The sequence below is a fragment of the Bos grunniens genome, chromosome 20 (assembly GCF_055505025.1).
Source record: "Bos grunniens cultivar Pamir isolate PY7600 chromosome 20, Bosgru_T2T1.0, whole genome shotgun sequence".
In the NCBI taxonomy this organism is placed as follows: domain Eukaryota; kingdom Metazoa; phylum Chordata; class Mammalia; order Artiodactyla; family Bovidae; genus Bos; species Bos grunniens.
Window position 1 is genome coordinate 40,283,193 of NC_141184.1, and position 27,926 is coordinate 40,311,118.

Below are 27,926 nucleotides of genomic sequence, written 5' to 3' on the forward strand. Positions count from 1 at the left end.
AGCAGCCACAGGACCTAAGTCTAGCAAACACGCGCTGCCCGCCGAACACAGAGAGGGCGGGCACCCGGGAGGAAGATCCTAGGCGGCCGGAACGTGCTCGCGCCCGTGGCCGCCGCTGCCCGCGCCGCGGCCGACCGGGTGTCGGAGCGAGCGCACGTGCGCCGGCCGGACCCAAGCAGAGGGAGCGCCCGGACATTGGCGAGGAAATGGCTGGAGAGGCGCTGTTCAGGGGTAGGGAGAAGTGCGGGGCGAGTTTCGCCCTGAGAGGGGAGAGCAGAGAAGGAAAGGCTTTTAGGACTGAGAGGAGAGAGGGAGGATCTTGAGCTAGGTAAGGTGGCCAGACTTAGGCCTCGGGAGGAAGGGGACGGGGCGGGGCGTGGTGGGGGAGGGGGGGCAGCGGTATAAAACACACCCGGAACCGGTTGCGAGTTTATTCTGAGGTCCGGCTCGGAAGTGTTCACACCTGGAGTGTGGCGCGGGTGGGTAGAAGGTGGAGCCCCACCCCCGACAAAGCCAGGCTGTAAACCGGCCTAACCCCGCCTCAGCTGCACTCCCTCCTCCCTGTGCGAGCGGCCTAAGCTTCGCGAGCGCCAAATCTCTCGGTTAGCTCCGCCCTGCCATTAGAGGAGGGCGGGCGGGGGCGTGGCCCTGCCGCTCTCTAGTCTGCGCTTAGGCGTCCGCGTCAGCCGGAGTCCGACGCCGTGACGCAGCACGTCGACGTAAGTGACGCGCAGGCCCGGGCCGCTCCTCCTTCCCTGAGTGAGTGCCGGCCCGGTCGGGGCGGGGGAGAAGAGGGAGGGCGGGGGAGGGAGAGGCGACCCGGGAGTCGTTGTGGGCCGCGGGCCGGACCGGGTCCCGGGAAGGCGGGAGCCAGGGACGGGCCGAGGGGCTTGGCGGGCCATTGGCGGGCCGCGGCGGCTGTAGGGTCTCCTCCCCTGCCGGACTTGCGCGCCCCGGCGCTCGGAGCCTCCGGCGCTGTGCCCACCCCGCTCCAGCTCGCGTCTCCCGACTCCAATTAGGTCAGGCTCGGAGTCCCGCGGCCGCGGCTCCGGCCCCCAACGCGCGGCGGCCGCCCGGCTCGCCTTTCTTTCTTCCCTCGCCTTCCTCTCCTCTTGCCTCACCCTCCCCCCTTCTTTCACGTTGCTGGGGTTTTGTTTTTTTTGTTGTTATTTTATGCTTTAGGGGTTTTGTTCCTCAGCCCGAGCTCATGGGTGTACATTATCATGCTCCTCTTTTGTAGAGCAACCGGACGGCCATGGAGGCCGAAGAGACGATGGAATGCCTTCAGGAGTTCCCTGAACATCATAAAATGATCCTGGACCGATTGAATGAACAGCGAGAGCAGGACCGGTTTACTGACATCACCCTTATTGTCGACGGTGAGCAGGGTGGTGGGCTGAGGAGCTAAGTTTGTGCCTTTAGATCTCTTCCCTTCCCCCACCCGCCTTTTTTACTCACCTTCTGTAGACTACCTGTCGAAAGTCTGTGGAGGGTGCGCTCTCGGACCCGAGGACACTTAGCAGTATCCTTTAACGGAGACCATGCTGCAGAAGGCTGGTCACGCTTTCGACGTAATCATGGCATTTTAACTTCTTGCAGCCTTCTCAAGTGTTCTCATTGCACACTTTAGTGCAGGATGAGGGCGTGGGTTAGGGAGGATGTCTCTGAATGTTTGGTTAGTAGATTTCTGCAGCTAAGCTGCTTTGAGCAGTCACTCACAGGAGTCATTTGCGAAGTGTTGATTCTTTATAGTTTCCCAAATGGTCTTGGAGGTAGAATGTGAGAGACTCCTTTGCAGCACTGGTACCCGCTTTGATAACCCCCAAAATAGAATGGGGTATTTACCAGTCTTGAGAGTTGTCATTACAGTGGAGACAAACACAGCTTAGGTGTCTTTTCTATTTAGTGAAAACAGACTTAAGGCAAGCTAATCTTTGTTATAGGTCTGCTATAAGTTGAGTTTCCTAATATTAGGCATCCTAAAGTGTTTTTCATAGCAAACACACCCAGCTTGGTGCTTATTCTGTGCCTTTTTCTTCTCTTTTACAGTGATATATAACCTTTTGAGTTATGTTTCTATTTAGCAGTTTCAACTGAATAGGATATGCTTTTGACTTAAAGTGGTACCTCCTGAAATGTTAGATGTCCTTTATAAAACTGACTTAATAAGTAAGGCTTCTGAAGTAAAAATTTGGCTTCATGTCTAATTGAGATTCAAATTTGTCAAGATAGCTGCCCAGAATATAGTTTTTAAAATTATATTAAGAAAGATTGTAGTTTAATTTTTTAACTTGTTTTATTATACTTGATTTTTGTGAATATGATGATTTTGTTTTTTTCTCTAGGACACCATTTTAAGGCCCACAAGGCTGTTTTGGCTGCTTGCAGCAAGTTCTTCTATAAATTCTTTCAAGAGTTTACTCAGGAACCTTTGGTGGAGATAGAAGGTAAATACTTGTTTTAAATACATTATTTAGCAAACATTATAATTTGATGAAGTTTTTTAGACAGTAATTTAGTAAAATACCATGGGAAACAGGTACGAATGGTTCCTGTTAGGTGACTGGGTAAATTGTTCTTTTGACACCTGAGAATTCTTACTTTTAGTAACGTGCTTGGTAAGATGATCTTCCAGGAAAAACTTAGGTTAAATGGTATTTGTTGGTCTCTTAAACGAGTCTTTTTCATTGCTAAAACCAGTGGTCACTATCTTTTGAAAATGTATTAAAAGTGAATTTCCATCTTATTTAGTGGCCTTATGTTTTAGACTAATCAAGATGCTGCGGGTCTCTGTATTAGCGTGACATGCACAGTGTGAAATGGGCTGCTATGATATGGAAAAGGCTAGGAAAGATGAAGTGACATTTAAAAGAAGTTCAAGTGGTTATAGAAGGTCTAGAATGGAAGGGATCATCCACTACATAATGTCCTAAAATAGAAATTGTTATACTGTTTTTTTTTTAAAATAATAGTCCGCCAAGTGCTAGGTGTTACGCTGTGTTGTTTATGTGTGTGTTCTGAGTTTCACAGCTATCCTTTGAAGTAAGTTGTTTTATTTCCAATTTACATATCAGGGAACAGGCTCTAAAAGATTACTTATCTAAGGTTTCCTACTTAGCAAGGGATTCAGTTTATGCTGTTCCCATGCTTTTGTTTTCTGCTATTATAATACCTAGCTCTCTACCCCCAATCCAAAATTGTAGGAAATAAATCAGCTTTCTTACATAAATATGGGGTTCTTGAGTTTTGGTTTTATATCTCTTTCACTATGTATATGTTCTGTTATGAACGGGTTGCCTAGAAACAGTATTCCCTTGGAAAAATTTGGTGCCTAGGGGAGTAAAGAAGAGTTAAAAGATCCTCTTACTTTGATAATGCCAGCTTATCTAGCATTCTAACTGGTATCCATAGATAGATTATCTTTTGATATCTGTGATGGAGAGAGCACAGGCATAACAGAAATCCTCAAAATATACTAAAGTTAGACTCCAGGATCCTATATGGTATTTGTTTCTATTACAAGGCAAAGTTGCATCCAGGTATTCACCTGAGGTATGAGACCCCAGGCAGGTTACTTTACCTCAGTTGCATAGTTGCTGCTTCATCTGAGAAGTGTGATTGTTAGTAGGCTTGTACTAATGATTAATTGAATTAACATGTGCAGAGTGCCTGGTGTAGTGTTTGGTGCATTGCCAAAGTTTACTAAATTGGGGCTATTTATCAAATTTAATACCTGTTAATACCGTGCCAGATCCAGGAAATGAGAAATTGATTAATAAGATAGCCCTTAAGAGAATTTCCAAATTTAATCATGGGTAGGCAACAGGTATAAGAGTGCAAAAAAAAAAAAAAATGTTGCAGGGAATTTTATTGCAGAATGGTATAAGAAGGGAAGAAGAAGGATGAGTGATTTAGTAGCTTAGAGAGAGGAAGAATTTCACAGAGGAGGCAACTTCTGGGCAGAATCCTAAGTCAAAAAGTAAGTGGCTAAGGCTAGAATAGGTATTGCTGGTGCAGCGTGGAATACTGACCTACCTGAAGAAGTAGGGTCTTTTGTTCTCAAGAGTAATCACTTTGGAATTATTTCTTATATTTCTGACGTGCAATGTCCATTATAGGTATTTCTCTGATGCTTCAGACGGTAAAGAGTCTGCCTGCAATGCGGGAGACCTGGGTTTGATCTTTGGGTCAGGATCCATTATAGTATAGGGCACACAATCTTCAGTATTTAAACTATAGAAAGTAAGAAGGAAACATATAAAAACATTCTTTGTTTTTATTTATCAGATCCAGGTTTGAAGAATCAATTTGGCTCAGTGTCTTCTTAAGCCTTTAACTTTGAAATTGCTTGACTACTATCTGGTTAGGTCACCTGGCTGTAGAGAAAGCCCTGGGCATGCACTTAGAAAACCTGGGTTGTAGTCTTAGTTTCACTGTTTGTTAGTTGTGTAACACTGAACATCTTCCTTTTTTTCTCTTTTAATTTGCAAAATATGTCAAGTAAATTTGGATGGTGTCATGGGCATTTTGAATATTACATTTTAACACTCTGCGATCGCTTAGAATCTCTGGAAAATGCTTTGGTTTTTGTTAGTGTTACTGATTTGATTGTGGTTTATTTTGTTTTGGCAGTCAACCTGATTAGATTCAAACTGCCTTGTGTGGGCTATGGATCCAATTCCAATTTAGTTCTTAACACCTTTGTTCTGTTCAGGCCCCAGGTGTGCCGACCTGGGTGGTAGTCCACACACAGTCTAATTCTCAGAGCCTTTGCTGTGCTACCTCCCATTATTGTAGCTAGGCAGTATGCTCAAGACTGCATACACAGGCTTAAAGGACTTTTCACCAGCTCCCCCTCCTGATTTTCTCTGTACTTTAGCTCCCCAGAGCTCTCTTTCCTGGTCCTCTGGCTGGAAAACTGGGAATTTAGCCTCTCTGTGGTCTCCTACATTTTCTGTGATAGGATCCATTTCCTGGGTAAAATGGTGAGAGAGGAAAATAACAAGAATTCTCTCCGTCTCTTCAGATGATTGTCTCTTTCCTAGTTCTCAGCCACAGGAACTTTGTCATAGAGTTTAGGTGCCTGCTTGGTGGCAGCTAGCCACAGTTATGCAGCATTCTAACTGGGGAAGAGCTGAGAGAGGACTAAAAACCAGTTATTTTCCCCACTGCCACACATGCTCCATCTCCTTTCCTGGTTCTCTAGTCTGTCTGCACCTACTACCCAGTTATGGGAGTTTTACTGTCCTCAGGCTGTGCTATAGAGGAGGAAAAATATAAAACAGGAAACTCACTACTCTTCTTTGAGTTCTTTTTCTCTCCCCAGGCTCTTTGCTTCTATTTTTTCTTCAAAGTCCTTTTATATTTGCGTTAGATGTTCTGTCCAGGGTCTTTAGTTGTATCGATGGACAAGATAGGATAGAGTATACTTTCTTCATCGTAGGTAAAACTGGAACTCCTATCTGTAAAATAGTGATAGTTCTCATATTTAGCAGCACATTAGAAACACCAGAGGAGCTTTTGCAAGTACTAATAGCCAGAGTTTTTCTCCAGATCAGTTCACTCTTTGAGGGGTGAAGTCTAAGCATCTGTCTTTCAAAGTTCTCTAGGTCTTTGTCATTCAGAGTGTGGTCTGAGGATGCATGGCATCGCCTGGGAGCTTGTGAGAGCTGTAAACTCTCAGGCTCTACCCTAGTCCTACTGAATCAGAACAGAATCCTCAGATGATTCCTTTGAACAGCAGAGTTAGGGCAGTGTTGCCCTAGGATAAGTCCAGTATGCAGCCAGTGTGGAGAACCACTGCCTTAGGGTTTTGTAAAAGCAAGCATATATAAAGGGAATTTAAATTGTAATCTGTTCTATGAGTATGAACTGTCATAGGTGCAAACTGGGCCAGCTCTCTCTCTGCTTTTTCTGTCTTTGGTGAAGTGAGTTATCTTTGATTAGAACTACATGTTCACCTTTGACTTAAAATTGTTTTTTCAACTGAGAAGCATCCCAGCTAAGCTTTGTGACTTAGATTCACACCATATTACATCTTCAACATACATTGATTTCCTTGTTTGGAACACAACAGCCTTCTCCTAAACCGAGCTTCCAATTTTCCAAATCCATTCTTTACTTGCCCTGAAACCACAGATCCATAAGTACCTAGTTTCTCTCAAACAGCAACTCTGTCTGAAATTTTAGCTCCTAATATCAAGAATGAAACACCCAAGGACATGTTCATTCATCCTATTTGAGTGGGAGTTTTCCACTAGTTGGGAAATGCCCTCCACCCCTCAATCCTTTGCCTCTTTGTGAATGGGAAAAATGACCCAGGTTAAGGAAGCTGAAACTCCAGTACTTTGGCCACCTCATGTGAAGAGTTGACTCATTGGAAAAGACTCTGATGCTGGGAGGGATTGGGGGCAGGAGGAGAAGGGGACGACAGAGGATGAGATGGCTGGATGGCATCACTGACTCGATGGACGTGAGTCTGAGTGAACTCCGGGAGTTGGTGATGGACAGGGAGGCCTGGCGTACTACGATTCATGGGGTTGAAAAGAGTCGGACACGACTGAGCGACTGAACTGGACTGAAGGTGTTTGTATTAACATTTTTCTTAGATACCGTGCTTAAAAAATTGTCTTGTCCTGCACTTATATTATGAAAAGAGTAAGGAATTGAAAAAAATGGGCTGAAATTTGAAAGTTAGCCTACTAGTCCTGATAGAGTATAAAATATTTTTGCAGGGCTGTGCATTACCTACCAACCCTTCACTTACCTGGGCAGGTGTTACAAAGGTGTTGTAAGTTTGGTTCCTGTTAACTAAATAGTCAGGTTTGTGGTTTATTCCTAGGACCAGTGTTGGACTGGCCACGTAAGAAGCACCTTGGTGCTTATAAAAAACAGTTCACTACCCCAGTTGTGATTCTGGAGATGAGGAACCCATGCTTAAGTCACAGGTGACTCTGATTAACCAAGATTGGGTGCTAAATCCACAAATCCTTGAAGGTCAAATGTTTCTTGAAATTACTAACTTAGAATTTCCTAAGGTAATTCACTATGTGTATTCCGCAATACTCCCAGTGGGGCCTGGGGCAATATCCTATAACCAAATAATAATAATCCAATGTATTATTAATAAGCAACATAGCTTATTAAAATTTACTGTAAGTTGGATAAAGATTATAAATGGCCTCATGTTCAGATCAAATTTTGCTGCCACATTTATTGGAAACTTTTGGTTTTAAGAGATATGGGGGACTTTGTAAGTATGAGTAAGAGATTGCAATCCCGTAGTGAGTGAGACCATGGATATTCAGACTCTTCCAAGCAGGAATATTCCTTAGCATCATCCTGTTCAAAAATCTTTATCATGGACTTCGGAGCCAGACAATCTGGGTTTGATTCTAGTTTTATCACTTAATAGCTATGTGACTTTGGCAAGTTACTTAGCTTTTCTGTACCTCAATTTCTTTAATATGGGGATTATAATAGTACTTCATAGGGTTGTTATGAAGATTAAGTCAGTTGATAATTTGTAAAGTATTTAGAGGCCTGCCTGATATATATATAGTATATATATATGTATATAGTATGTGTGTTTAATTAAAAACCAAAATTTCATTCCACTTCAGGAAAAATAATACATGTCGTTTATAGGAAAAATTTTTGATTCACTTTTAAATATTTGATCAAAACATCTTAAAAAAAAAAAGGAAGCAAAATCTAGTTGTCTGTTCCTCAGGCTACTCTTGAATAACATGGTCAAAAGACAACCAGGAGAGAGGGACTTACTGGGTGGTCTAGTCCCTAACATTCTGTGCTCCCAATGCAGGGAGCCCAGGTTCAACCTCTGGTTTGGGAACTAGATCCCACATACTGCAATTAAGAGCTTGCGTTCATAATGAAGATTGAAGATCCTGTGTGCCACAATTAAATATTTAAAAAGAAAAAAAGACTAGGAGACCCAAGTAAAATTAATCTTCAGTGAATCCAGTTTATTTTTAGTTGCTTATTTGGTAGCATGTAACTTGGTGAAGTTATATTGTATTCGGTAGTGCTTTTTAGTACTCCTATTGTTGTCAGGCAATTTGAAGATGAGTTTTCTGAGACTCAGAAGTTCTGACCTCCCACATTGCACAAGTCATGAAGAGCCTAGACTAAAACTTGAAAGTTCTGACTTCCTGAGTGGTATTTTTCCTTACACAGATAGAGGATGGTGGATATTCTACCGGCTTTCTTACTGTTGTCTGGAAGGCTACATTCAGGTGTATAAACTGCATTGAAAGAACATAAAAATATTTTTATATTTTTTTGGCTGCGCCACGTGGCTTTTGGGATCATAGTTCCTAGACCAGGGATCTAACAACACATGCCCTTGACAGTAAAATCTTGGGAGTCTTAACCATTGGACTGCCAGAGGACATTCTTGTTTTGTAATTGTGCATATTGTGTGCAGTTTGGTCTTAGGCATTTCTTAGCATAAAAAAGCCTGTAAAAAGTTTTCTCTTTGTTCCTGTCACTAGCTTTTCATATCTCGCATTAGCAGACTGAAACAATACTACATAGCATTGAAGAGCTCAGGGAAGTATAGTATCATTTTGGGCCAAAATCTAAACATAGAACTTGTAAAGAAAGCTAGGAATTATGGAAGCTTAATTCTAAAAATGGCTTTAGCCTTTATTTATACCAAATTTGTGTGCTTTCATTTTAGGAAGCTTTGTGTTAGATACTGTGAGGTGAGTTTAGACAGACATTCTCCTCAAGTAACTTGCAGTCAAGAGTTGTCTATGAATTTTAACTATCAGACTAGGTTTGGAGTTGACCCTGAGGGAAGTATTAAAGAAGGTTCATTAAAGACGTGGCATTAAAATTGGGCCCTCAAGGGTCATAGAATTTATCCAGAAATAAAGTGGTTAAGCATTCAGGAAAGGAGGGTGTTAAAGGCAAGGAAGTGCTTAGAAAGCGAAGGGTTTGTTTGAGAATAAATATATAATGTCGGTTTGATAACATTTTAAAATTTGGAAGGGAAAAATAGTGGTAAGTAGAAAAATAATGTAAAGGACCTTGAAATAAAGGCAGAATGGTACTGAACTGTATTTGCTAAGCTGTGGAAAGCTATTGATGATTTTGGAGCTGAGTTGACACAGAGCTCGCTGGCAAGAGGGGAACTTCTGATGTAATAGTTAGCCCATTTGTGTATTTAAGTGATAGATTTTACTGTTCTGTAAGAGCCTTAGGAAATCTTTGGGAAAGGTCTTAAAGTAGTTTGCTAGTTAGTGTTGAATTTGGCTATGATATTATGCTGTAAATGAGAATTCTACCCAGAAGTTGTCTTCTAAAATGACAAATGCTAATCAGTTTTCAAACACTGAGCTTCTTTTTATTCCCATTACTAAATGCTATAAGATTTGAATCAATGTGAATACATGTTAATGCACATCCTTTTTACAGGTGTTAGTAAAATGGCCTTTCGTCATTTGATTGAGTTCACATATACAGCAAAGTTAATGATACAAGGAGAAGAAGAAGCCAATGATGTATGGAAAGCAGCAGAATTTCTACAGATGCTAGAAGCTATCAAAGCCCTTGAAGTCAGGTAATTATTTCCTTAATGAGGCGCAGATAGTTACTTTCAGTCATGTTCACCCTGACTCTTAGTCAAGAATTTATCATATGTGTCATGTCATAAAGAACTGACAGTTTGAAATCAGGAATATATTTAAGGATCTGTAAAGTTCTTGGAGAAGGAAATGCAACCCACTCCAGTATTCTTGCCTGAGGAATACTATGAACAGAGAAGCCTGGCAGGCTACAGTCCATAGGGTTGCAAAGAGTCTTATATGACTAAAGCGATTTAGCACACTTAAAGTTTTACTGGTTACTGATTGTTCTTTCCCTCACACTTGATTTCTTGTCCTTACAGTAAAAACTGTCCTAATATAAACAAAGGCAGCATCTTTTATTTCTAATTAAATAAGGCATGCTCACGCTCAGTCATGTTTGACTGTGACCCCATGGACTATAGCCCACCAGGCTTCTTTGTCCATGGAATTTTTCAGGCAAGAATATGGAGTGGGTTGCCATTTCTTCCACCAAGGGATCTTCCTGACCCAGGAATTGAACTCATGTCTCTTGCATCTCCTGCATTGGCAGGCAGATTCTTTACCATTGCACCACCTCGGAAGCCCCAGTAAAATAAGGAGGGCTAGGCAATTTTTAAGGAGTTCTCTGGGTTCCTATACACTGTTCTATGGAGGCAAGTTGTTAATTATTTGTACCAAGATTTATTCTAAAAAATGCTTGGCTTACAAAGATTAACATGGTATTGTTTAAAAATAAGTGAGAAAGTTGGTGAAGATACAAGAAATAGGCCAGGTGAGGTGTTAATCATTGAAGTTAGAAATATGGTGGCAAAAATACATGCCATTTGAGTCTGTACTTGCCAGATAGGCTAAATGTAGCTCTGAGTTCTGAAGCATCTAGTATAAAAGAGGCCTTCCTTGGTGGCTCAGCTGGTAAAGAATCTGCCTGCAATGTGGGAGACCTGGGTTCAATCCCTGAGTTGGGAAGATTCCCTTGGAGAAGGGAATGGCTACTCACTTCCAGTATTCTGGCCTGAAGAATTCCATGGACTTGATAGTCCATGGGGTCACAAAGAGTTGGACGTGACTGAATCTCAGTTACATTATTTATGGTTATAGGATGAGAACAAATCAATTGCTTAGGAACCATTCGTGGTATTAAAACACAATTTCTCATAGGAAATTATTAGGAAGACATTAAGTGGTATCATGAATAAATACTTCAACATCTTACATAATGAATAGTGGCACTGTAATGAATGAATAAGAACAAGAGCTCTGGAGACAGGCTGCCTCGAAAATGTGCCAGCTCTGCCACAGTGTGTCCTTAATGAGATTACTCCACCTCCTGTCAGCTTCGCAGTTTCCTCATCTGTCAAATGGGGATAATAAAGGACATTTCTACATAGGATTATTTGTGAGGGCTGAATGAATGAATGTAAAGTGCTTAGCCTGGAGTCTGGCATGTAGTACTCTAAATGTGAATTACTATTGGTGGTAGCTCCTGGCTCTGTTTCATAGGACCCTCGATACAGGTCATTGGTAAAATATGAAGGTGAAATTTGGTAAAAATCAGTTTCACATGGGACAAAATGATTTAGTCTGACTCCCTGATGTGGTTCAGTTAGATGTAATTTAGAATTTAGAAATAATTGAACTGTAATTATCCAAAAATAATTTTTTCCCTAATAAGCTTTTAATTAGTTTGGTGACAGAGTTCAAGATTAGACTTTTCTGATAGGAGCTTGGTGTGTATATGTTCTCTGGTACCTAGCATCTGGCACAGTAAGCATTTATGAATGATTAAAACCAGGCCAGCATTCTTCTGCAGAGAGAGCTAAGATCTGGATGGCAAAAATAAATTAGGTGTGTTGTGGATATGTACCTGATTAGATCATATTGTGTTAAAGTGGAGGTAGATTCGGCAGCATGAGATTTCTGGTTAAATCCTGTTTGAGAACTCTCTGAAAATATGTTCTGTGTGGTCCCTTTGTTGCTTGGGGTAGTGAGTAGCATCTCACTATAGGGAAAGTCCTGAGTAGCAGAACATTGGAACATATTCTCTGACAATGGACAAGGTTGGATTTGGGAGGCATTTAACTGAGTTTATGTGTCTAGTCAAAGGATAAGAATAGCTGGGTACAGCCATTTAGAAACTTTTAGAAGATTATAAGACTGAGGTCCTTACAGTAATTACAGCCATCAGCGCTTGCCAAGATAAATATGTTGGCATGTTAAATTGTTGATGAACCAGTTACACATGCAGTACAGTCTGAAGAGTTCTTCAGGAAGATAGCAGTATTACATATTGGCTGTTTTTCATAGGTTATGTGTATGTCAATATTATACAATTTAGGAATAAATATTGCATAATTTAGTTGTATTTAAGTCAACCGGTGAAGGCAACTCTCTGTTGAGAAGCTTATTTTATAGCTATTGCTTATTGTATATCTTATTGCAGATAGAGAAAGTGAATAAATGCTCTTCTAGCATTTGCAGTATGCATGTATTTTTGACATACAGTGGTAAACTTTTTGAATGGCACTGGAAAAGAATCTCAGACCTTATTTTGCTGAAATTGCATCATTATTTTTATTTAAAACTGTATGAGAAGGTTCCTGTTACTTGTTAGGAAACATCAGTTGCCTTATAGATGTTTTCTTTCTCAGCCGTTTGAAATATAATTCACATAATACGGTTCACTCGTTTTAATGTAAAGTTTGAAGTTTGTTAATTGTACACCACCACAAACATTCCCATCTCCCTATGTTTTCTTGTGACTTTGCAATCAGCCCTGATCCCCAGCCCCAGGCAACCAATGATCTTGATTTTTATCACTGTGGCTTTATCTTATTTAGAATGTCATATAAATGGCTTCCTATATTGTGTAGTCTTTCATGCTTGACTTTTTTCACTTAGCCTCATGCTTTAGAGGTTTGTCCATGTTGTTGGGGGTTCCTTTTTATTGCTGACTGTTACTCCATTGTATGAATATACCATCTGGGCTTTCCTGGTAGCTCACATGGTAAAAATCTTCCTGCAGTGCAGGAGACCTGGGTTTGATCCCTAGGTTGGGAAGATCCCCCGGAGAAGGGAATGGCAGCCTCCAACCAGTATTCTTGCCTGGAGAATTCCATGGACATAGGAGCCTGGCCAGCTACAGTCCATGGGGTTGCAAAGAGTCAGACATAACTAAGTGACTAACATACACCATCTGTTGATAGACATTTAGGTTTTATTTTCATTTTTTGGCTGTTACAAATGAAATGGCTATGAATATTTGTAGGTCTTTGTATATATGGTTTCATTTCTCTAAGTAAATACCTAGAAGTGGAATAGCTGGGTTGTATGGTGGATGTGTTTAGTTTATTTTTTTTTTTTAAGAAACTGCCAAACTGTTTTCCAAAGTGATGAGCCATTTTACATTCCAGCTTGTAGTGTATAAGAGTTCCAACTGCTCCACAGCCTTCCTAATACTTGATATGATCAGACTTTTATTTTAGCCAAGTTGGTAAGTATATAGTGGTTTTAATTTGCATTTCCCTAATGACTAATGATGTTGAGCCTTTTTTCATGTGCTCTTTTGCCACCTGTTTATCTTCTTTGGGGTATCTTTTGCCCATTTTTAAAGTTGGGATATTGTCAAGAACTGTGACAGGTGTGAGATTTTACCCTATTTGCAAGCTAATAAGTTGGCATGCCACAGTTTTATGGATGCTGGCAGAAGACATGAAACTCATGAGTCAGAAAGGACTTTATTTCTTTCACAGCATACAGAACAGCCTGAAGTTCATGTTCATATCAATTTTTCTTGCCTCCATACCCCGAGTCCCATGTGGAATAATGCAGTCACCTTGGTGTGTACTGTGCTCTCGGTGGTTTACATCACACTTGAGAAACTCTGGGCTTTAGGAAACCAGATCTTTTATAACGAGTTGCAAGCAAACCTGCCCAGGTTTTTCCCCAGAGGGGCCATTATCTTTATTATTCTGGACAATAAATAATTGTCCTCCATTCTGGAGGTAGAAAGGGTCTATTTTGTAAGGTAATTTGCTATATAGACAACTCGGAAGACAGAACAAGACTGGCCATATGTTTGTGTATAAGATATGCAGAAATCTGAGGGATCCATGGAGAATTTTCTTCCACAGTATGGTTTTTCTGCACTCAGCTTCTGGTGAATTTTCTCATGAGTACGCTACTCCATAACCACTTGGATTAATCTGACCAATAGGGGACTTGGACCAAATCCATTCAGTTTTTCTCACACTGGATTTAATTAAGACAGCTGTTTCAGCAGAACTCCAAGTAGCAGGATATGGCCACCCTGCAGTGCTAAGCTTAACTGTGCACCCACTCCTCTAAGGTCCTTCACTAAGCCAACTGAGTAAATCCCTAGAAAGCCAGGTAGCTTTCTCCTTTAGTTTCTGTATTGGCTTTTCCACTTAGCTGTAAGCATTAATCTGAGTATAGCAAGATGTTTTAGCAATTGCACAGTCTCATTATTGGTCCACAGGGAGGACATCTAGGGCAAGTGTAGCCTCCGTAATAACCTTGGCTAGTGATTTGAGGCCAAAATGAATACCTTCCAGAGCCCAAGTGGTATCATTGATCACATTGTGTTGAGTCAGGCACAAATTTTGTACCACCTTTTTATTTGAGTAGCCTCATTTTGGAGAGATATATGGTCATCTGAGAACTAAATTGAAAAGCCAGTGGTGTTTCCCTAAACATTGGATGGTGTCTTCTTCCCACCGAGAGTTGCAAGGCATTTATAGGGAGGGAAGGAAGTTAGTACCTGACTTCATACAAGAAGTACGGTCCTTGGAACACATAGGTGCTTTTGGAATAAAGTGTTGTTTGCAATTTGTTTGTGCTCCCAAAGTGGGATGACCCTCTTCACTTGGCTCACAGGTTGATGTTATCACGAGCATGGCTTCTCCTTTTCCCAGCTCAGCTTCAGTGATTGTGTCTAGGCTTTGTTTTTGGAGAGAATGTCTAAGGGCAGCCAGTTTAATCCGTTCTGTTTATCATGAGCACCTGGATGCCAGCTGAGTGGCAGTCAGGTGCCTCATGAACTGAGCCTCAGCTTTGGTAATGGTAGTGGGCAAACATCTGGGGTTTTTGCATGAGACATACAAGTCTTGGCCATCCCCTGCTCTTTGCAAAATCCTTCCTGGTAAAGTTGAGGTGGTGATTGAGTTGTCAGAGTCCTTGGCGTGAGACGACAGATTAAGGAGTTGCAAGTTGCAGCACTTGAGGAGACCTGAATGAGAGCCTTTTTCTACCTGAGGAAGACTCAGAGCGGTCCTGAAGGACAGAGATCTCTAATGTCCCTTCCTCCCCTGTACCTCCTGGAGTCTACGAGGTTTTCTCTCCAGGTTCCAGGGTGGTGTGGTTCTCCTTCTACCCCCACAAAACCAGTGTGTGCCTTTCTAGTAGCTGTAACTTAACCCCATTTCCAGTTCTCTCCTTCTCTTACCCAGACCTGTCATCTCTAATGGTCAGGGGCAAGGACATTTTATAAAACTTAAGATACCTATTATGTCTTCCACTTTGGGTCATGAGGACCAATCTAAGAACACTTGGCAAGCAGTATATTCAACCAAGTAGTCATTATGCTTAGGATCTAAGATGATGTCCATTCCATAAGAGAATCCAGATAGCTGAACTGGAACTAAGTTTAAATCTGCTAGGCCCACTTTTGACCAGGCTGACCCCAGGTTGCCATTAGGCAGAAGGAAGAAGATCATATCTAAGAATGGTAACAGCAGACCCTGAATTTCCACTGAGGTTTATATAACTTCCCACTCCATTTGCCTTGATCGTTTACCCAGGAGGCAGCCAAAAACAGATGGTTCTGGGGATAGTGGGATTTGATGACTAAACTGCCTTACTGGATTTTTGGACGAGGCGGAAGTGAAGGAAGTAGAGTCAGAAAGTTTTTTGAGTCATTGTTTGAGAAAATTCCTGCAGTTCTCTATAACACCAGTATCTGGATGGTAGAAAGCTTGAAAGGTTTAACAATACCTTGACTAACAGCTGATTGAGTAGCATTTGGTGCATCAGTATCAGACTGCACATGGTCCAGAAAGCTAAACATATGACACAGCTTAGTTTCAAATGCCCTATGGTGTGACCAGAACCAGCTGCTCAGACCTGAACAGCAACAGCATACCTTGAAAAAGTGTCAATAGTTGAGAGGCATATAGCCCTGAGATGGGTCAAAAGGTCTAGTGTAGTCAGTCTGCCAGGAACAGTTGGAGACAATGCCCTGTATGATTTGGCCTCATTCACCGTAAGACAGGCCAACTTTTGGCCAGTGTCACAAGTCTGACATGCTGTAGTAACGTCTCCATCAGAAGCATAGGGTCCTTGACTTTCTGCTCAGTCTCTGATGGTGGATGTGTCACCATGTTCATAATAATGTGGGACCTAGGCAACGGTGATGGAAGTCTGGGCAGTGTAGGTTGATAAGCAACTTGATTCCAGTTGGTATCATTAGAGAACAGGCCTTTACCATGAGTATCTAAACTACTTACTCAGATGCTTGGATCAACAGCTCTTTGTCTCCATAGTTTTGACCCTTAAGATGGGTGTCTTTAATCTGCCAAGATTTCCAGGTCTCCCAGGCAGCTTGGCCATTTGCAATAATCCAGGAGTCAGTAAAAATATCTCAAGGTTAATTGTGGAGAGTGTCGTCCAGAATGACAAATATAGCCTTGAGTTCTGCCTTCTGAGCAGAGCAACCGTGTCCACTTTTGGTTTTGCAGAGTTGGTGCTGAGACTGAGCATCTGGCAGCCCAGTGAATACCATCAGCCTTCAGCTTAGCTAGGCCACCAGTGAATGAAAAACCCCATTGATGTAGTGGCTTTCTTTGGGCAGCAGGGGTGCTACCACTTTTTCATGTAAAGCCAAGAGTTCAACTGCTTTCTTGAATGTAACTATTTCTTTGTGACCAGTGAGACTTGTTGGGCACCTTTTACCTTGATAGTCATTAAGTTTTAGTTAACACTCCCAAATGGCAATATCAGGCTGCAGAGCCTCAAAGCTGCCATGGATCAGGCATTACTTTTAACAAGAATCAAATAGCACCTAACCCTTTCTTGTCAGAGTAAATGCACCTCATAGCTATGTCAAGGAATTGGCAAGTCCAAAATCCAAGGGCTGTCTTTGGGGAGACAGCCTGCCATTAGCAGAAGCTGTAATCTGCAAAAAGTGTCAGTCTCAGAGACTTAGAGCTCAGAGAGGTCATTAGACTAGGGGGTCCCTGAAGGTAGGGAATGTGCCACAGTTAGATGGAAACTTCCAGTGCAGCCTATTGGTTGGAGGCCCACTTGAAAGGTGCTGCGTTGCAGATTGACTGATGTACAGAAAAAAGTACTGATAGAGTGCCCAGGTGAGGCACATGGTTTCCTTAGTACCTAAAAATCCAGTGAGGTACTGGGCCTCATGTCTGGGGGAAGAGGGAGGAGGTGGAGAAGCTGTTGTTGTTGTTTTTAACTGCTGGAGGGAATTGCATGTTGTGAATCTGCCTATCTAGTCCCAAGAAATTTTACTTGGTGAGCAGTCCTCTGAATTTTCTTGGGATTTATCAGCAGTCTCTGGACTTCCGTGGTGGCTCAGATGGTAAAGAGTCTGCCTGCAATGCAGGAGACCCAGGTTTAATCCCTGGGTTGGGAAGATCCCCTGGAGAAGTGGCAAGCCACTCCAGTATTCTTCAATGGAGAATCCTATGGACAGAGGAGCCTGGTGGTCTGCAGTCCTTAGGGTCACAAAGAGTTGGACACAACTGAGCGAGTTTCACTTAATCACTTATTAGCAGTCTCTGCTGGTAGAAGTGTCATGACACTATAGTCAGGGCTTTTCAGACTGAGACTTCGGGCTTGCCAGTCAATAGGATATCAGCAATATATACATCAAGAGATAGAGACACTCATGCTAAATCCTGACCCAGCTACTGGTGGCTAATGTTAGGGGAGTTTCTTCCATTATCTCTTCTCTGCATGTGGCTCTTCTTGATTGAGATGGTCCATCTCTGGTACTTATGGGAAAGTAGTAAATGCCTATGCCATACCAATCCCTGCTGTGCATTCAGATGTCAAAGCAATGACAGTATATATTGTGTTGGCCACAATGTTTATTCGAGCTTTTCTGTAACATCAGCCCCACCCAAAGGACAGCCTCCCTTTCCTTCTGTGACCTTGCCCAAACCCCAACATTTGAATGCAAGCACCTCCTCTCTCTGAGGATGAGAGATGGGATGGTGAGTTGGACATCTGTGGAATATAACAGAGCTGTGGCAATTTGTGTCTTTACCATCCTTGAGTTTTCCTCAGCATGCTTGGATGTATATAATGTCTTCACTGTTTGCCCTTGAGAGCAAGGAAACTTTGGCTTCAACCATAATTCTCTTTTTCCAAGCAGGTTAAGTCAAGTTGGGGGCAAAGGGAAAAGGTAGAAGGGGAAGTGCTGTGGAGAGAGAAAGTGACTGTGCCAGTCAGCAAGGTACATTTTAGTTTCCAGCAGCACCTGAGCTGTGAGTGGCTCAGCCAGACAAACCTCCAGTGTTTTCATACCCCTCAAAGCCCTGTATCAGGCAGAAAGGTCTTTGTAGACACCATCAATGTCTGTTTGGGGGTTCTCTTGATTCAACAGCCCCATCCACATTGCTTTCCACTTGGGGCCAGGTGGTTTATGCCTCTGAACTGACTCAGACTTGACTTCTGCAGTGATGGCTTTTTCAAAAGAGTATACCTTTCCTTATTCATAGGTGTTTTGTTTCCTGGGGCTGCCATAACAAAGTACCACAACACTGCGTGTCTTAACACAGTTCTGGAGGCTAGAAGTCCTAAATCAAGCTGTTGGTAGGGCCACATTCCCTCAGAAGCCTCTAGAGGAGAATCCTTCCTTCCGTGACTTGACTTTCTCCTTTCTCATAGGTTGGTAGCCCCAGGTGTTCCTTGGTTTGTGACAGCATAACGCCAGTTTCTGCCTCCATCTTCACATTGCCATCTTCCCTCAGTGTTTTCATACGACCTTCTCTTCTTTGGTTCCAATGTCCTTCTTCTTAGGAGGACATAGTGTAGGGCCTGCTCTGATGACCTCAACTTGATTGCATCTGCGAAGACATTCTTAAATAAGGTCATGTTCATAGTTATTGGGTCAGGACTTCATCATATCTTTTGAGGGTGCACAGTTCAACTCAGAGCAGTAGACAAGTAAGTAGAGAACCATTTATTGCCCAGTTGACCATACAATTTGGTAAACATGTTTGATGCCAGCTCCAGTAGACTTCCTCAGATTCCATTTGCTCTGTGTGGTCTCCTTCCTGTTCCAGAAAGTCTTGTCTTTTTCAGCATCCTGTTCTTGGTTGCCAATATCTGGCAAGATCTGTGAGGGATCAGAGATGTTACCCTACTTGCAAGCCAGCAAATTATCCTGCCACGATTTCACGGATGCTAATAGAAGATAACAGGACTCGTAGGTCAGAAAAAAGGACTTTATTACTCTATTTGTGCCACTTTTCCCTTCCTCAAGTCCCAGAGGTGACATAAAGTGGCCTGCATGTGGTTGGTTTTCATCACAGGTGAAGAAGCCCCAGCTTGGGAAACCAAAGTCTTTTAAAATGGGCTGCAGACAAACCTGCCTGACCTTTGTCCCATAGTAGGGACATTATTATATGGACAGTAAGTAAAGCTGTCTTCTCCAGAGGAGCCACTCTGTATTCCCAGGCTGTTGGCCTTTCTGCAAACACCTTTGAAAAATAGTCCAGAACCAAAGCTGTCTTCACAAGATATGCAGAAACATGAGGGACTCATGGGGAATTATCTCCCAACAGTTGTCTGAAGAGATTGAGTTTATTGAATTGTAAGAATTCTTTTTATATTCTCTATATAAAACCTTTGAAAAATATGTTTACAAATATTTTTCTTCTGGTTTGTGGCTTGCCTTCCTGTTAACTATGTATTTCAAAGGACAAAGTTTTTTTTTTGTTTTTTTTTTTGAGGGCATTTTGGAGGGTGATGAAACCCTTTTATTTTTTTAGATTAATTTTATTTTATTTTTAAACTTTACATAATTGTATTAGTTTTGCCAAGTGAAAACCGTCTTACCAATTTTTACTCAGAGTTTTTGCTTTCTTCATGTTATTTAAGAAATCTTTCAATGTTGCAAAGATTTTTATCCAGTTTTCTTCTAGAAGTGTATAGTTCTTACATTTAAGTCTATGATCCATTTTTAATTTTTTTGTGTATGTTAAGTGAGTAAGGGACAAGGTTTATTCTTCCTATATAGATAGCAGTTGTTCCAACACTACTGTCGTATGTTTTCTCCATTAAATTATCTTGGAACCTTTTTTCAAAAATCAATTGACTATACACATGTAGTCTATTTCTGGACTTTATTTTGCTCCGTTAATCTCCATGTCTGTCCTTTCGCCAGTCAGATTGTCTAAGTTGTTAGCTTTATAATAAGTCTTGATATCAGCTAGTATAAGTCTTGCAATCTTGTTTTCTGCCTTTCCATACAAGTTTTATGATCAGTTTATCAATTTCTTCCAAAAAGCCCAGTTGGATTGATTGGTCTTAGAGAATTTTTAAACCCCTGTGTTATGTATTTCAGAAACAAAGAAAACTCAGCTCCACTAGAGGAAAATACCACAGGGAAAAGTGAAGCAAAAAAAAGAAAGATTGCAGAAACTTCAAATGTTATCACTGAGTCGTTGCCATCTGCAGAATCTGAACCTGTTGAAATTGAGGTGGAGATTGCTGAAGGCACAATCGAAGTGGAAGATGAAGGCATCGAAACGTTGGAGGAAGTGGCTTCTGCCAAGCAGTCCATAAAGTACATTCAGAGCACAGGTTCCTCTGATGATTCTGCTCTGGCATTGTTGGCAGATATTACCAGCAAGTACCGCCAAGGCGATAGAAAAGGACAGATTAAAGATGAAGACGGCTGTGCATCTGACCCCACAAGCAAACAGGTAGAAGGTATTGAAATTGTGGAACTTCAGCTGTCACATGTGAAGGACTTGTTCCATTGTGAGAAATGTAACCGTTCATTTAAATTGTTTTACCATTTTAAGGAACACATGAAATCACACTCCACTGAGAGTTTCAAGTGTGAAATATGCAATAAAAGGTATCTTCGGGAGAGCGCGTGGAAACAGCACCTCAGTTGTTACCACCTTGAAGAAGGTGGAGTCAGTAAGAAGCAGAGAACTGGGAAAAAAATACACATATGTCAGTACTGTGAGAAGCAGTTTGACCACTTTGGACATTTTAAAGAGCATCTTCGAAAACATACAGGTAAGGAACAAATATTTTATATTAGAAGTTTATTTTTTTCCACACTCATTTCAAGCTGAGTGTCTAAATTCTTTTTTATTAGCGTTATAGAAACCATTTCGTATGTTTCCTAATGTGTAGGCTGAGCACAGTGTTTTTATAATACTAGTTTATTGATATTGATGCTATCAAAGCAAAATCAGTATTAACTTTGAAGTTAATTGTCATTCTTACACCTTGCCAATTTTTGTATTTTTAAAAGATATACATAAACACTGTGATTATTATTAGATTATTAATTATGAAATTTTAATTATATGAAACTTCACTGTTAACTGTTTTTACTTTATCTGCCTTATGTTAACACATTACATAGATGAATACATTTACAAACAATCCCAAACACGTTTATACCTTTGCAAACATTTGCTTATCTATTTTGACCTGGCGGATAGGTAGGCAGTATTTGCCCATCTCCGTCATCTCTCCAAGGCAAACATGTCAGGACTGGTGGACAGCCAAGGAGGTGAAAAGAGTAAGGTTTCTGTACTTTAGGTCATGGAGATTTAGAGTACCTGCCTTCAAGGAGTTCAAAGTTTTGTGAAGAGAGACAGGCAGGCACAGTCAGCTAAGTGCTGATAGAGGTAAGCACAGAGTATTACGAGAATGCCTGCTTATGCTGTTATGGTGGAAGACAAGGATGGCTTCCTAGAGGGTTTATCCTGTGATGATTCTCAAAGGAAAAGGAGTTAGCCAGGAGACGAGCCCTCCAGGCAAAAGAAGCTAAGTGTACAGACATGAGGAGAGAAAAGTCACTCATATGGAGTACTTGTTAGCAGGTTATTATGGCTGGAGAATTGGGTCCAATTAGAGGAATGCCAGGAGATGCAGCTGAAGAGTTTTGGGGCTGACTGTATGATATACACTTTGGCATCATGGATCATCTGCCAGTGGTTCAAGGACAGGAGAGAGAAAGTGATGGGAGATGAGGCTAAGATCATGTAGTTATCTTAGATAAATGCTCTAAATGAGTTAGATTTTATCTTGAAGACTGGGTCACTTTTAAGAAATTTAACCCAGGGAGATTTCTGATTAAATTTATGCTTTAGAGACAGAACTGGCAGGATTGGAGTGGGTGGAGCCTACGGGGTCTAGTTAGGAAGTTGTTTGAGTAATCTAAACAAGGATGAGGGGTTGAATAAAGGCAGTGATATGGTAAAGGCTTGAAGGCATAACATGAAGTAGGCAGAGTCAACAGGGTTTAGTGATTGGTGAGATGTGGAGGTAAAAGAGGGGCTTCCTTGGTGGCTCAGACAGTAAAGAATCTGCCTGCCAATGCAGGAGACTGGGTTCAATCCCCGGGTCGGGAAGATCCCCTGGAGAAGGGAATGGCAATCCTCTCCAGTATTCTTGCCTGGAGAATCCCTTGGACAGAGGAACCTGGTGGGCTGCAGTTCATGGGATCACAAAGAGTTGGACATGACTGAGCAAGTAAGGGGTAAAAGAGAAGGTGACTCCCAGCTTTCTGATATGGGTGGCTTAGTGATCAAAAGTTTATTAAGTTAGAAAAATAAAGAAGGGTAAAATTTGGGGATGAGGGGAGAGAGCAAGATATACTGACAGCTGTACCTGTGGGACACCCAGTGTGAAAGACAACCTAAAGATGACCTGTAACCATGTTTTCAAATGATTGTTGCCTAGTTTTCCAAGGAGGTAGTATGGAATTGTAGGAAAAAATGTGGGTTTGGAAACCAGAGTTAGATTCAGGTTCCAGGTTTTTTTTTGTTTGTTTTGGCCTGACTGTGCAGCTTGTGGGATCTTAGTTCCCTGACCAGGGGTCCCACAATGAAAGCGTGGAGTCCTAAGCACTGGACTGCCAGGGAATTCCCAGGCTCCATTTCTGACATTTGTCAGCCTGATGAACTTGACTGGTCTCTTTATCGTTGGAGCTCTCTCCTTATCTGTGTAAATAAGAAAAATGACACCTACTTTACAGGGTTGTGACAAATGAGAGAAATTGATAAAAGCACTTTGAAGATTGTACTTTTTACACATCTAAAGTATAATTAATCTGTTACTGTTTCTAGACTAAGAAAAAGACAAACAGCATACAGTATGATGTTACACCATTTAATTTATTTTGAAATTTTTTTAATATGTGAAACATTCATGAATGTACTTTTTTTTTTCACTGTGACTGCATGGGATTTCAGCTACAGGCATGCCCTAATTTACTTCATCACTCATGATGATACAGTTTTAGGTTGTTGCTAGTCTTTTGCCATTTATTACAAATGGTGCTGCAGTAAACATACCTGTACATAATTTTTGTGTACATGTTTAAGTAACTTAATTTTTGACAGAGTTGCCAAGTCAGAGGATATGTGCATTTTAAACCTTGGCAAATATTATCAAATTGCCCTTTAAAGAAGTTAACAACAATTTTTATTTGTAGGCTTCATTTTATAGTGAAAAATTATACACTATTAAAACCATTCTAGTTAGCAATATTCCACCATTTGTGGAATTGTAAAAGAGTTTCTGTACCAACAGTAATTCTAGGTGATTAGGTCTTTTCTCTCATTAATTTTTTTCATCTTATGAAAATTATATAAAAAATAAGCTATAGTTGTTTTTTCAGGGAAAAAACACAGCTCAGAGTTATTCCTTGACTGTGTCGGGTCCACGTGAGTATGAGGGTCACGTCTGGGACCTGATCACTGAGGCTCCACCTCTGAAATCTTGGTCCTGTTCTCTCCAGGCATCATCCTTTCTTGACTTCTCTCCTGCTTTCCTTCCTTTGGCTGTGGGCTCTACCTCATTTAACGTCATTTAGCCTCTTGTCCTTCGGTAGCCCTTAAACCTCATTTATCGCCCCGTTTCTGACTTCATCTTATCCTCATTATATACTTCCTGAGTCACTTTTTCTTGTACTCTAAGCACATTTCTTGGCTTTTGAACCCTACGTCCTGGAATTATTGTAGTCATTTACTTCTGCTCCCTGCTGAGAACTTCCTGCAAAAATTCTTATCAGACCTTAAGTTAAGCCTTTTGGTATCTGGTTTATATCTTTCCTTTCCTAATTGCCATTCTAGACCTTCAGTGCAGTACTTGAGCCCCTGTCCACACCCCAACTTAGCTGTGGAGAAACCTGTGTGGTTCCTTCATTGTCTCCTTCTTTTATTACAGATAAAGATATTTTCCTGTTTTTCAAGGCCAATTCTGAAGCCCACATCTCAGTGTCTCCTCCAAAGCCACGTTTCACCTGTCATTCCTACTACTCTCTCCTGCTCCACTGGTTCCTTCTCCCTTAGCAAATAAGTAATGATTCTTTTCTGGCTGAAAGAACCTCTTCTGACCTGTCCCCATTGAGCCACTTCTCCTCTTTACTTCCAAGCCTTCTTGAAAGAGTTTCTGTACTGACTGTTTTCATTGACTTGCCTCACTCACTCTCCCTTACCCCCCACTGTAGTGTGGCTCTGGATTGCCCCATACCACTCAGTGTTCCTGCTAGCATACCCGAATCCCCTGTTGTCACCCTACCTGTCGTTTGTGTTTGGTTCAGCACGGTTTACTACCTCATCTTCCTGAAATTTCTTCCTTAATTTTCCTTAGTGTTCTTCTGTCTACCAGATTTTGCCACTTTGCTCTGAGTTCCTCAAACTCACCAGACTCAAAACTGATTTATAATCTTTCCCAGCATACCCTACTCCACACCTCGTTAAACATCTCTGTTCTTTATTCTGGTTGGTGTTCTAAACCAGCGATCTGGGAGTCAGTATGATACCTCCCGTCTTACTCCTCACCTGCCATACTGTTTTACACCTCTGTGCCGCCTCCTGGAATAAACTTTCTTTCCTGAACTTCTGTTTGTCCATTTTAGGCAGAATTCATCACTCCTCTGTGCTGCTACAGCCCATTGCTCATTGCCCTCTTCTCTGTACCAGGCTTTCTATGATATATTGCATTTGTTTATGTCCATGTATTTCCACCTTCCTGAGATACCCTGGCCTATGATATGAAACTTTTAAAAATAATGACAATTTATCTTCATTACCTAGCACATGGCTTGGCAATACAATAAGTGCTCAGAAATTGCTGTGGAATGGAGAGGGCTGCATGTCCCTGAAAAGGAATTTCACTTTGATTTTTATCTAAGGGAAAATAGACAGTTTTTTAAGAAATGCAAAGGCATGGAACAACATTTAGATCCAAATTTTTATTTCTTTGCCAGAGCACAGTTATAAGAATCATTAAAAACTTGTATTTCCACCTCTTAGAATAGTCTTTTAGATGTGGTGGAAACATCCAAGTTATAAGTTCTGCTCCTCCATTCAAGACAGTTCTATCAGAATTACCCAAAAAGAAAAAGACGTTTTGCATTTTGTTTTTCTTGATTTGTCAATATTTTTTTGTATTCTAACAGGTGAAAAACCTTTTGAATGTCCAAATTGTCATGAACGATTTGCTAGAAATAGTACCCTCAAATGTCACTTGACTGCATGCCAGACTGGAGTGGGAGCAAAAAAGGGGAGAAAGAAGCTTTATGAATGTCAGGTACGTGTGGATGTGGTGTACTCTATTCTGAGCAAAGAAGTCTATGTTTGAAATTGTTAGAAGTGACAAGTAACAAGCCTAGACCAAAAGTATGGCGCTGACAGTTCAGAAAGAGATTAAAGAACATAATTGTCTTGCTTTTATAAGGGAAACTGTTGTTTTTACCCAATCCTAGATGATACCAATGTTATTAACATTATGTCCTAAGTAACAAGTAGTGTCAAACTATGGTTATTCTTAACCATAGAGCAGTCATTGGGATTCTGGAGTGGTGAAAGAGGCAGACCAGCTGTAATGGGCTCTTCTTCCTTGGTTAGTGTTTTTATTCCAAATGGTGAGATTGTTCTTAATGTTGATATTATATAAGAAAGTATAATAGTGTTACTTTTATATTCCTAGAATTTATGACATTTAAACAATGAAGGAAATATTAAAACGTGTCCCAAAAAGGATTTACGTTTTTAGCTACAACAGCTAAAAGGTCAAATAAACAAAAGATTTATGAACTCCCTTAGACTATATTACAGATGTTATATTTATGACATATTCAGAAAAATCTGCAACTTTTTCCTTACACAGATTAAATGCAACCTGTATTTCTTTCAGTTTGAATGTAAGTGTTAACTATTTGGTTGTTTCAGGTCTGTAATAGTGTGTTTAACAGCTGGGACCAGTTCAAAGATCACCTGGTGATACACACTGGAGATAAACCCAACCATTGTACTCTGTGTGACTTGTGGTTTATGCAAGGAAATGAATTAAGGAGGCATCTCAGTGATACTCATAATATTTCAGAGCGCCTGGTAACTGAAGAAGTTCTTTCAGTAGAAACACGTGTGCAAACTGAACCTGTGACGTCAATGACTATTATAGAACAAGTTGGGAAGGTACATGTGTTACCACTGCTCCAGGTTCAGGTGGATTCAGCACAAGTGACTGTGGAACAGGTCCATCCAGATCTGCTCCAAGACAGCCAAGTGCACGAGTCACACGTGAGTGAGCTTCCAGAGCAGGTCCAGGTAAGTTATCTAGAAGTGGGGCGAATTCAGACTGAAGAAGGTACTGAAGTCCATGTAGAGGAGCTGCATGTTGAACGGGTAAATCAGATGCCAGTGGAAGTACAAACTGAGCTTCTAGAAGCAGACTTGGAGCAAGTGACCCCTGAAATCATGAACCAAGAGGAGAGAGAGCCTACCCAAGCAGATGCTGCCGAGGCTGCTATAGAAGAACACGAAGATCCTGAGGATTTAGAGACCAAATCAACAGTGGATTCCCAAGCTGAAAAGGCAGGAAATGAGAACAGAACACCTATGCCAGTTTTAGAATGAAATAACAAATGCATATATTTTTAAATTTATGTGTTGGGTTTTTGAACTGATGATGGGCAGTGTGACTGTCCTTATGCTAACAGACATGGGGACCAAAGTTAAACTCTTTCCTGTTGTGCTGAACTGTTTCTATGGAAACAGACTGATTTCCCCCCACTTTGCCACAGAGGAGGGATCTTTCCCATAAGTGAATGGGAAGCTTTGAGAAGTATATTTCTGGAAAACTTAAATGGGTTATATTCTTATTATATAGTTGGGTACGAATGTATATTTTCATTGTGGTAAAAGTTCTTACTCTCTTTCCCTGGTCATGTCCTTCCTCAAGTTTTTTTTTTTCCCCGCCATGTTGTAAAATCAAACGTAAAATCATTAGAATACAAGTTGATGTATTCTGATGCATGTTAGAAAATTTGAATATATAGGAAACAAGACTGCATGAAGAAAAGTGCATTGTTACTGTGCAGTTAAATTTTGGCTTCTGGCTTCCTTTAGTTCGAACAACATTCTTGTCTGCCCTGATTGATGGTCATAGACGTCAGCTCTGCAACAGAAACAGAGTGGTGGTGGCAAATTGCTAGAATGTTTAAAAACACACACACCCATGTGCCTTTTCAAAACCAACTGAACTTCTATAAAGCATCTCTCGTTCTTCTAAAATTTGTGTTGTAGGCAGTGTAGGTGATGCTGTAGTACTTTATATATTTTTTCTTATAATGACAGCTACCAATTCTTTTTCACTTAGGTTGAGAAATTTCATTTAATGGCAGCTGAAGGGCCATTTTCAATTGGGAAAATTCATTTATATCTGTGGTAAACTTTATTTTGATGAAAAGTTGCACTAGTATTTTACCACCAGATGAAAACAAGATGAGCATCATTTAAAAATTAGTGTATTTAAAATAAAGTACAGAGAAAAACATGTATATAATATATCAGGCTTTGTTTTGAATGAATCTTTTCCCCCAATCCTTAATGTAAAGATCTTGTGCTATAACTTTTAAAGCCATACAAATAAGAGTGCTAAACTGTGGACTTTAAAGTAGGTGTGTAAATATTTTTAATCAGTATTACTTGGAAAATAAAATATAACAACAGAAAATAAACCAATATGCTATTTTCTTTACCTGTTAAATATTGGGAGATATTTACATTTTTAAAGTAAACTTTAAAATTATGTGTT

General features: G+C 40.9%; 1 protein-coding gene and 1 pseudogene across 17 annotated transcripts in view; one reads left to right on the forward strand and one right to left on the reverse strand.

Moving 5' to 3' along the window:
• LOC147350296 (arrestin domain-containing protein 4 pseudogene) overlaps positions 1-902 on the reverse strand; it is a 36,150-nt pseudogene extending 35,248 nt beyond the window's left edge. Inside the window, exons 1-2 of the transcript XR_015149082.1 lie at positions 648-902; positions 30-260 (exon numbers count right to left, since the gene is read on the reverse strand). The product of XR_015149082.1 is annotated as an arrestin domain-containing protein 4 pseudogene (transcript). The remainder of the gene's footprint in view (positions 1-29; positions 261-647) is intronic.
• On the forward strand, positions 141-27,926 carry ZBTB35 (zinc finger and BTB domain containing 35). Of its 16 annotated transcripts, none has more exons than XM_086361604.1 (8): positions 141-719; positions 1,241-1,379; positions 2,346-2,447; positions 9,442-9,586; positions 20,197-20,557; positions 20,660-20,882; positions 25,288-25,418; positions 26,060-27,926. In XM_086361604.1, the coding sequence occupies exons 2-8, from the start codon at positions 1,256-1,258 to the stop codon at positions 26,744-26,746; spliced, it is 1,773 nt and encodes a 590-aa protein (XP_086217730.1). In that variant the 5' UTR covers positions 141-719; positions 1,241-1,255; the 3' UTR covers positions 26,747-27,926. The 16 variants fall into 16 exon arrangements, with proteins under 16 accessions (XP_086217730.1, XP_086217732.1, XP_086217726.1 ...); XM_086361606.1 differs by having other exon boundaries at positions 141-328; positions 20,197-20,564; XM_086361600.1 differs by having other exon boundaries at positions 141-328.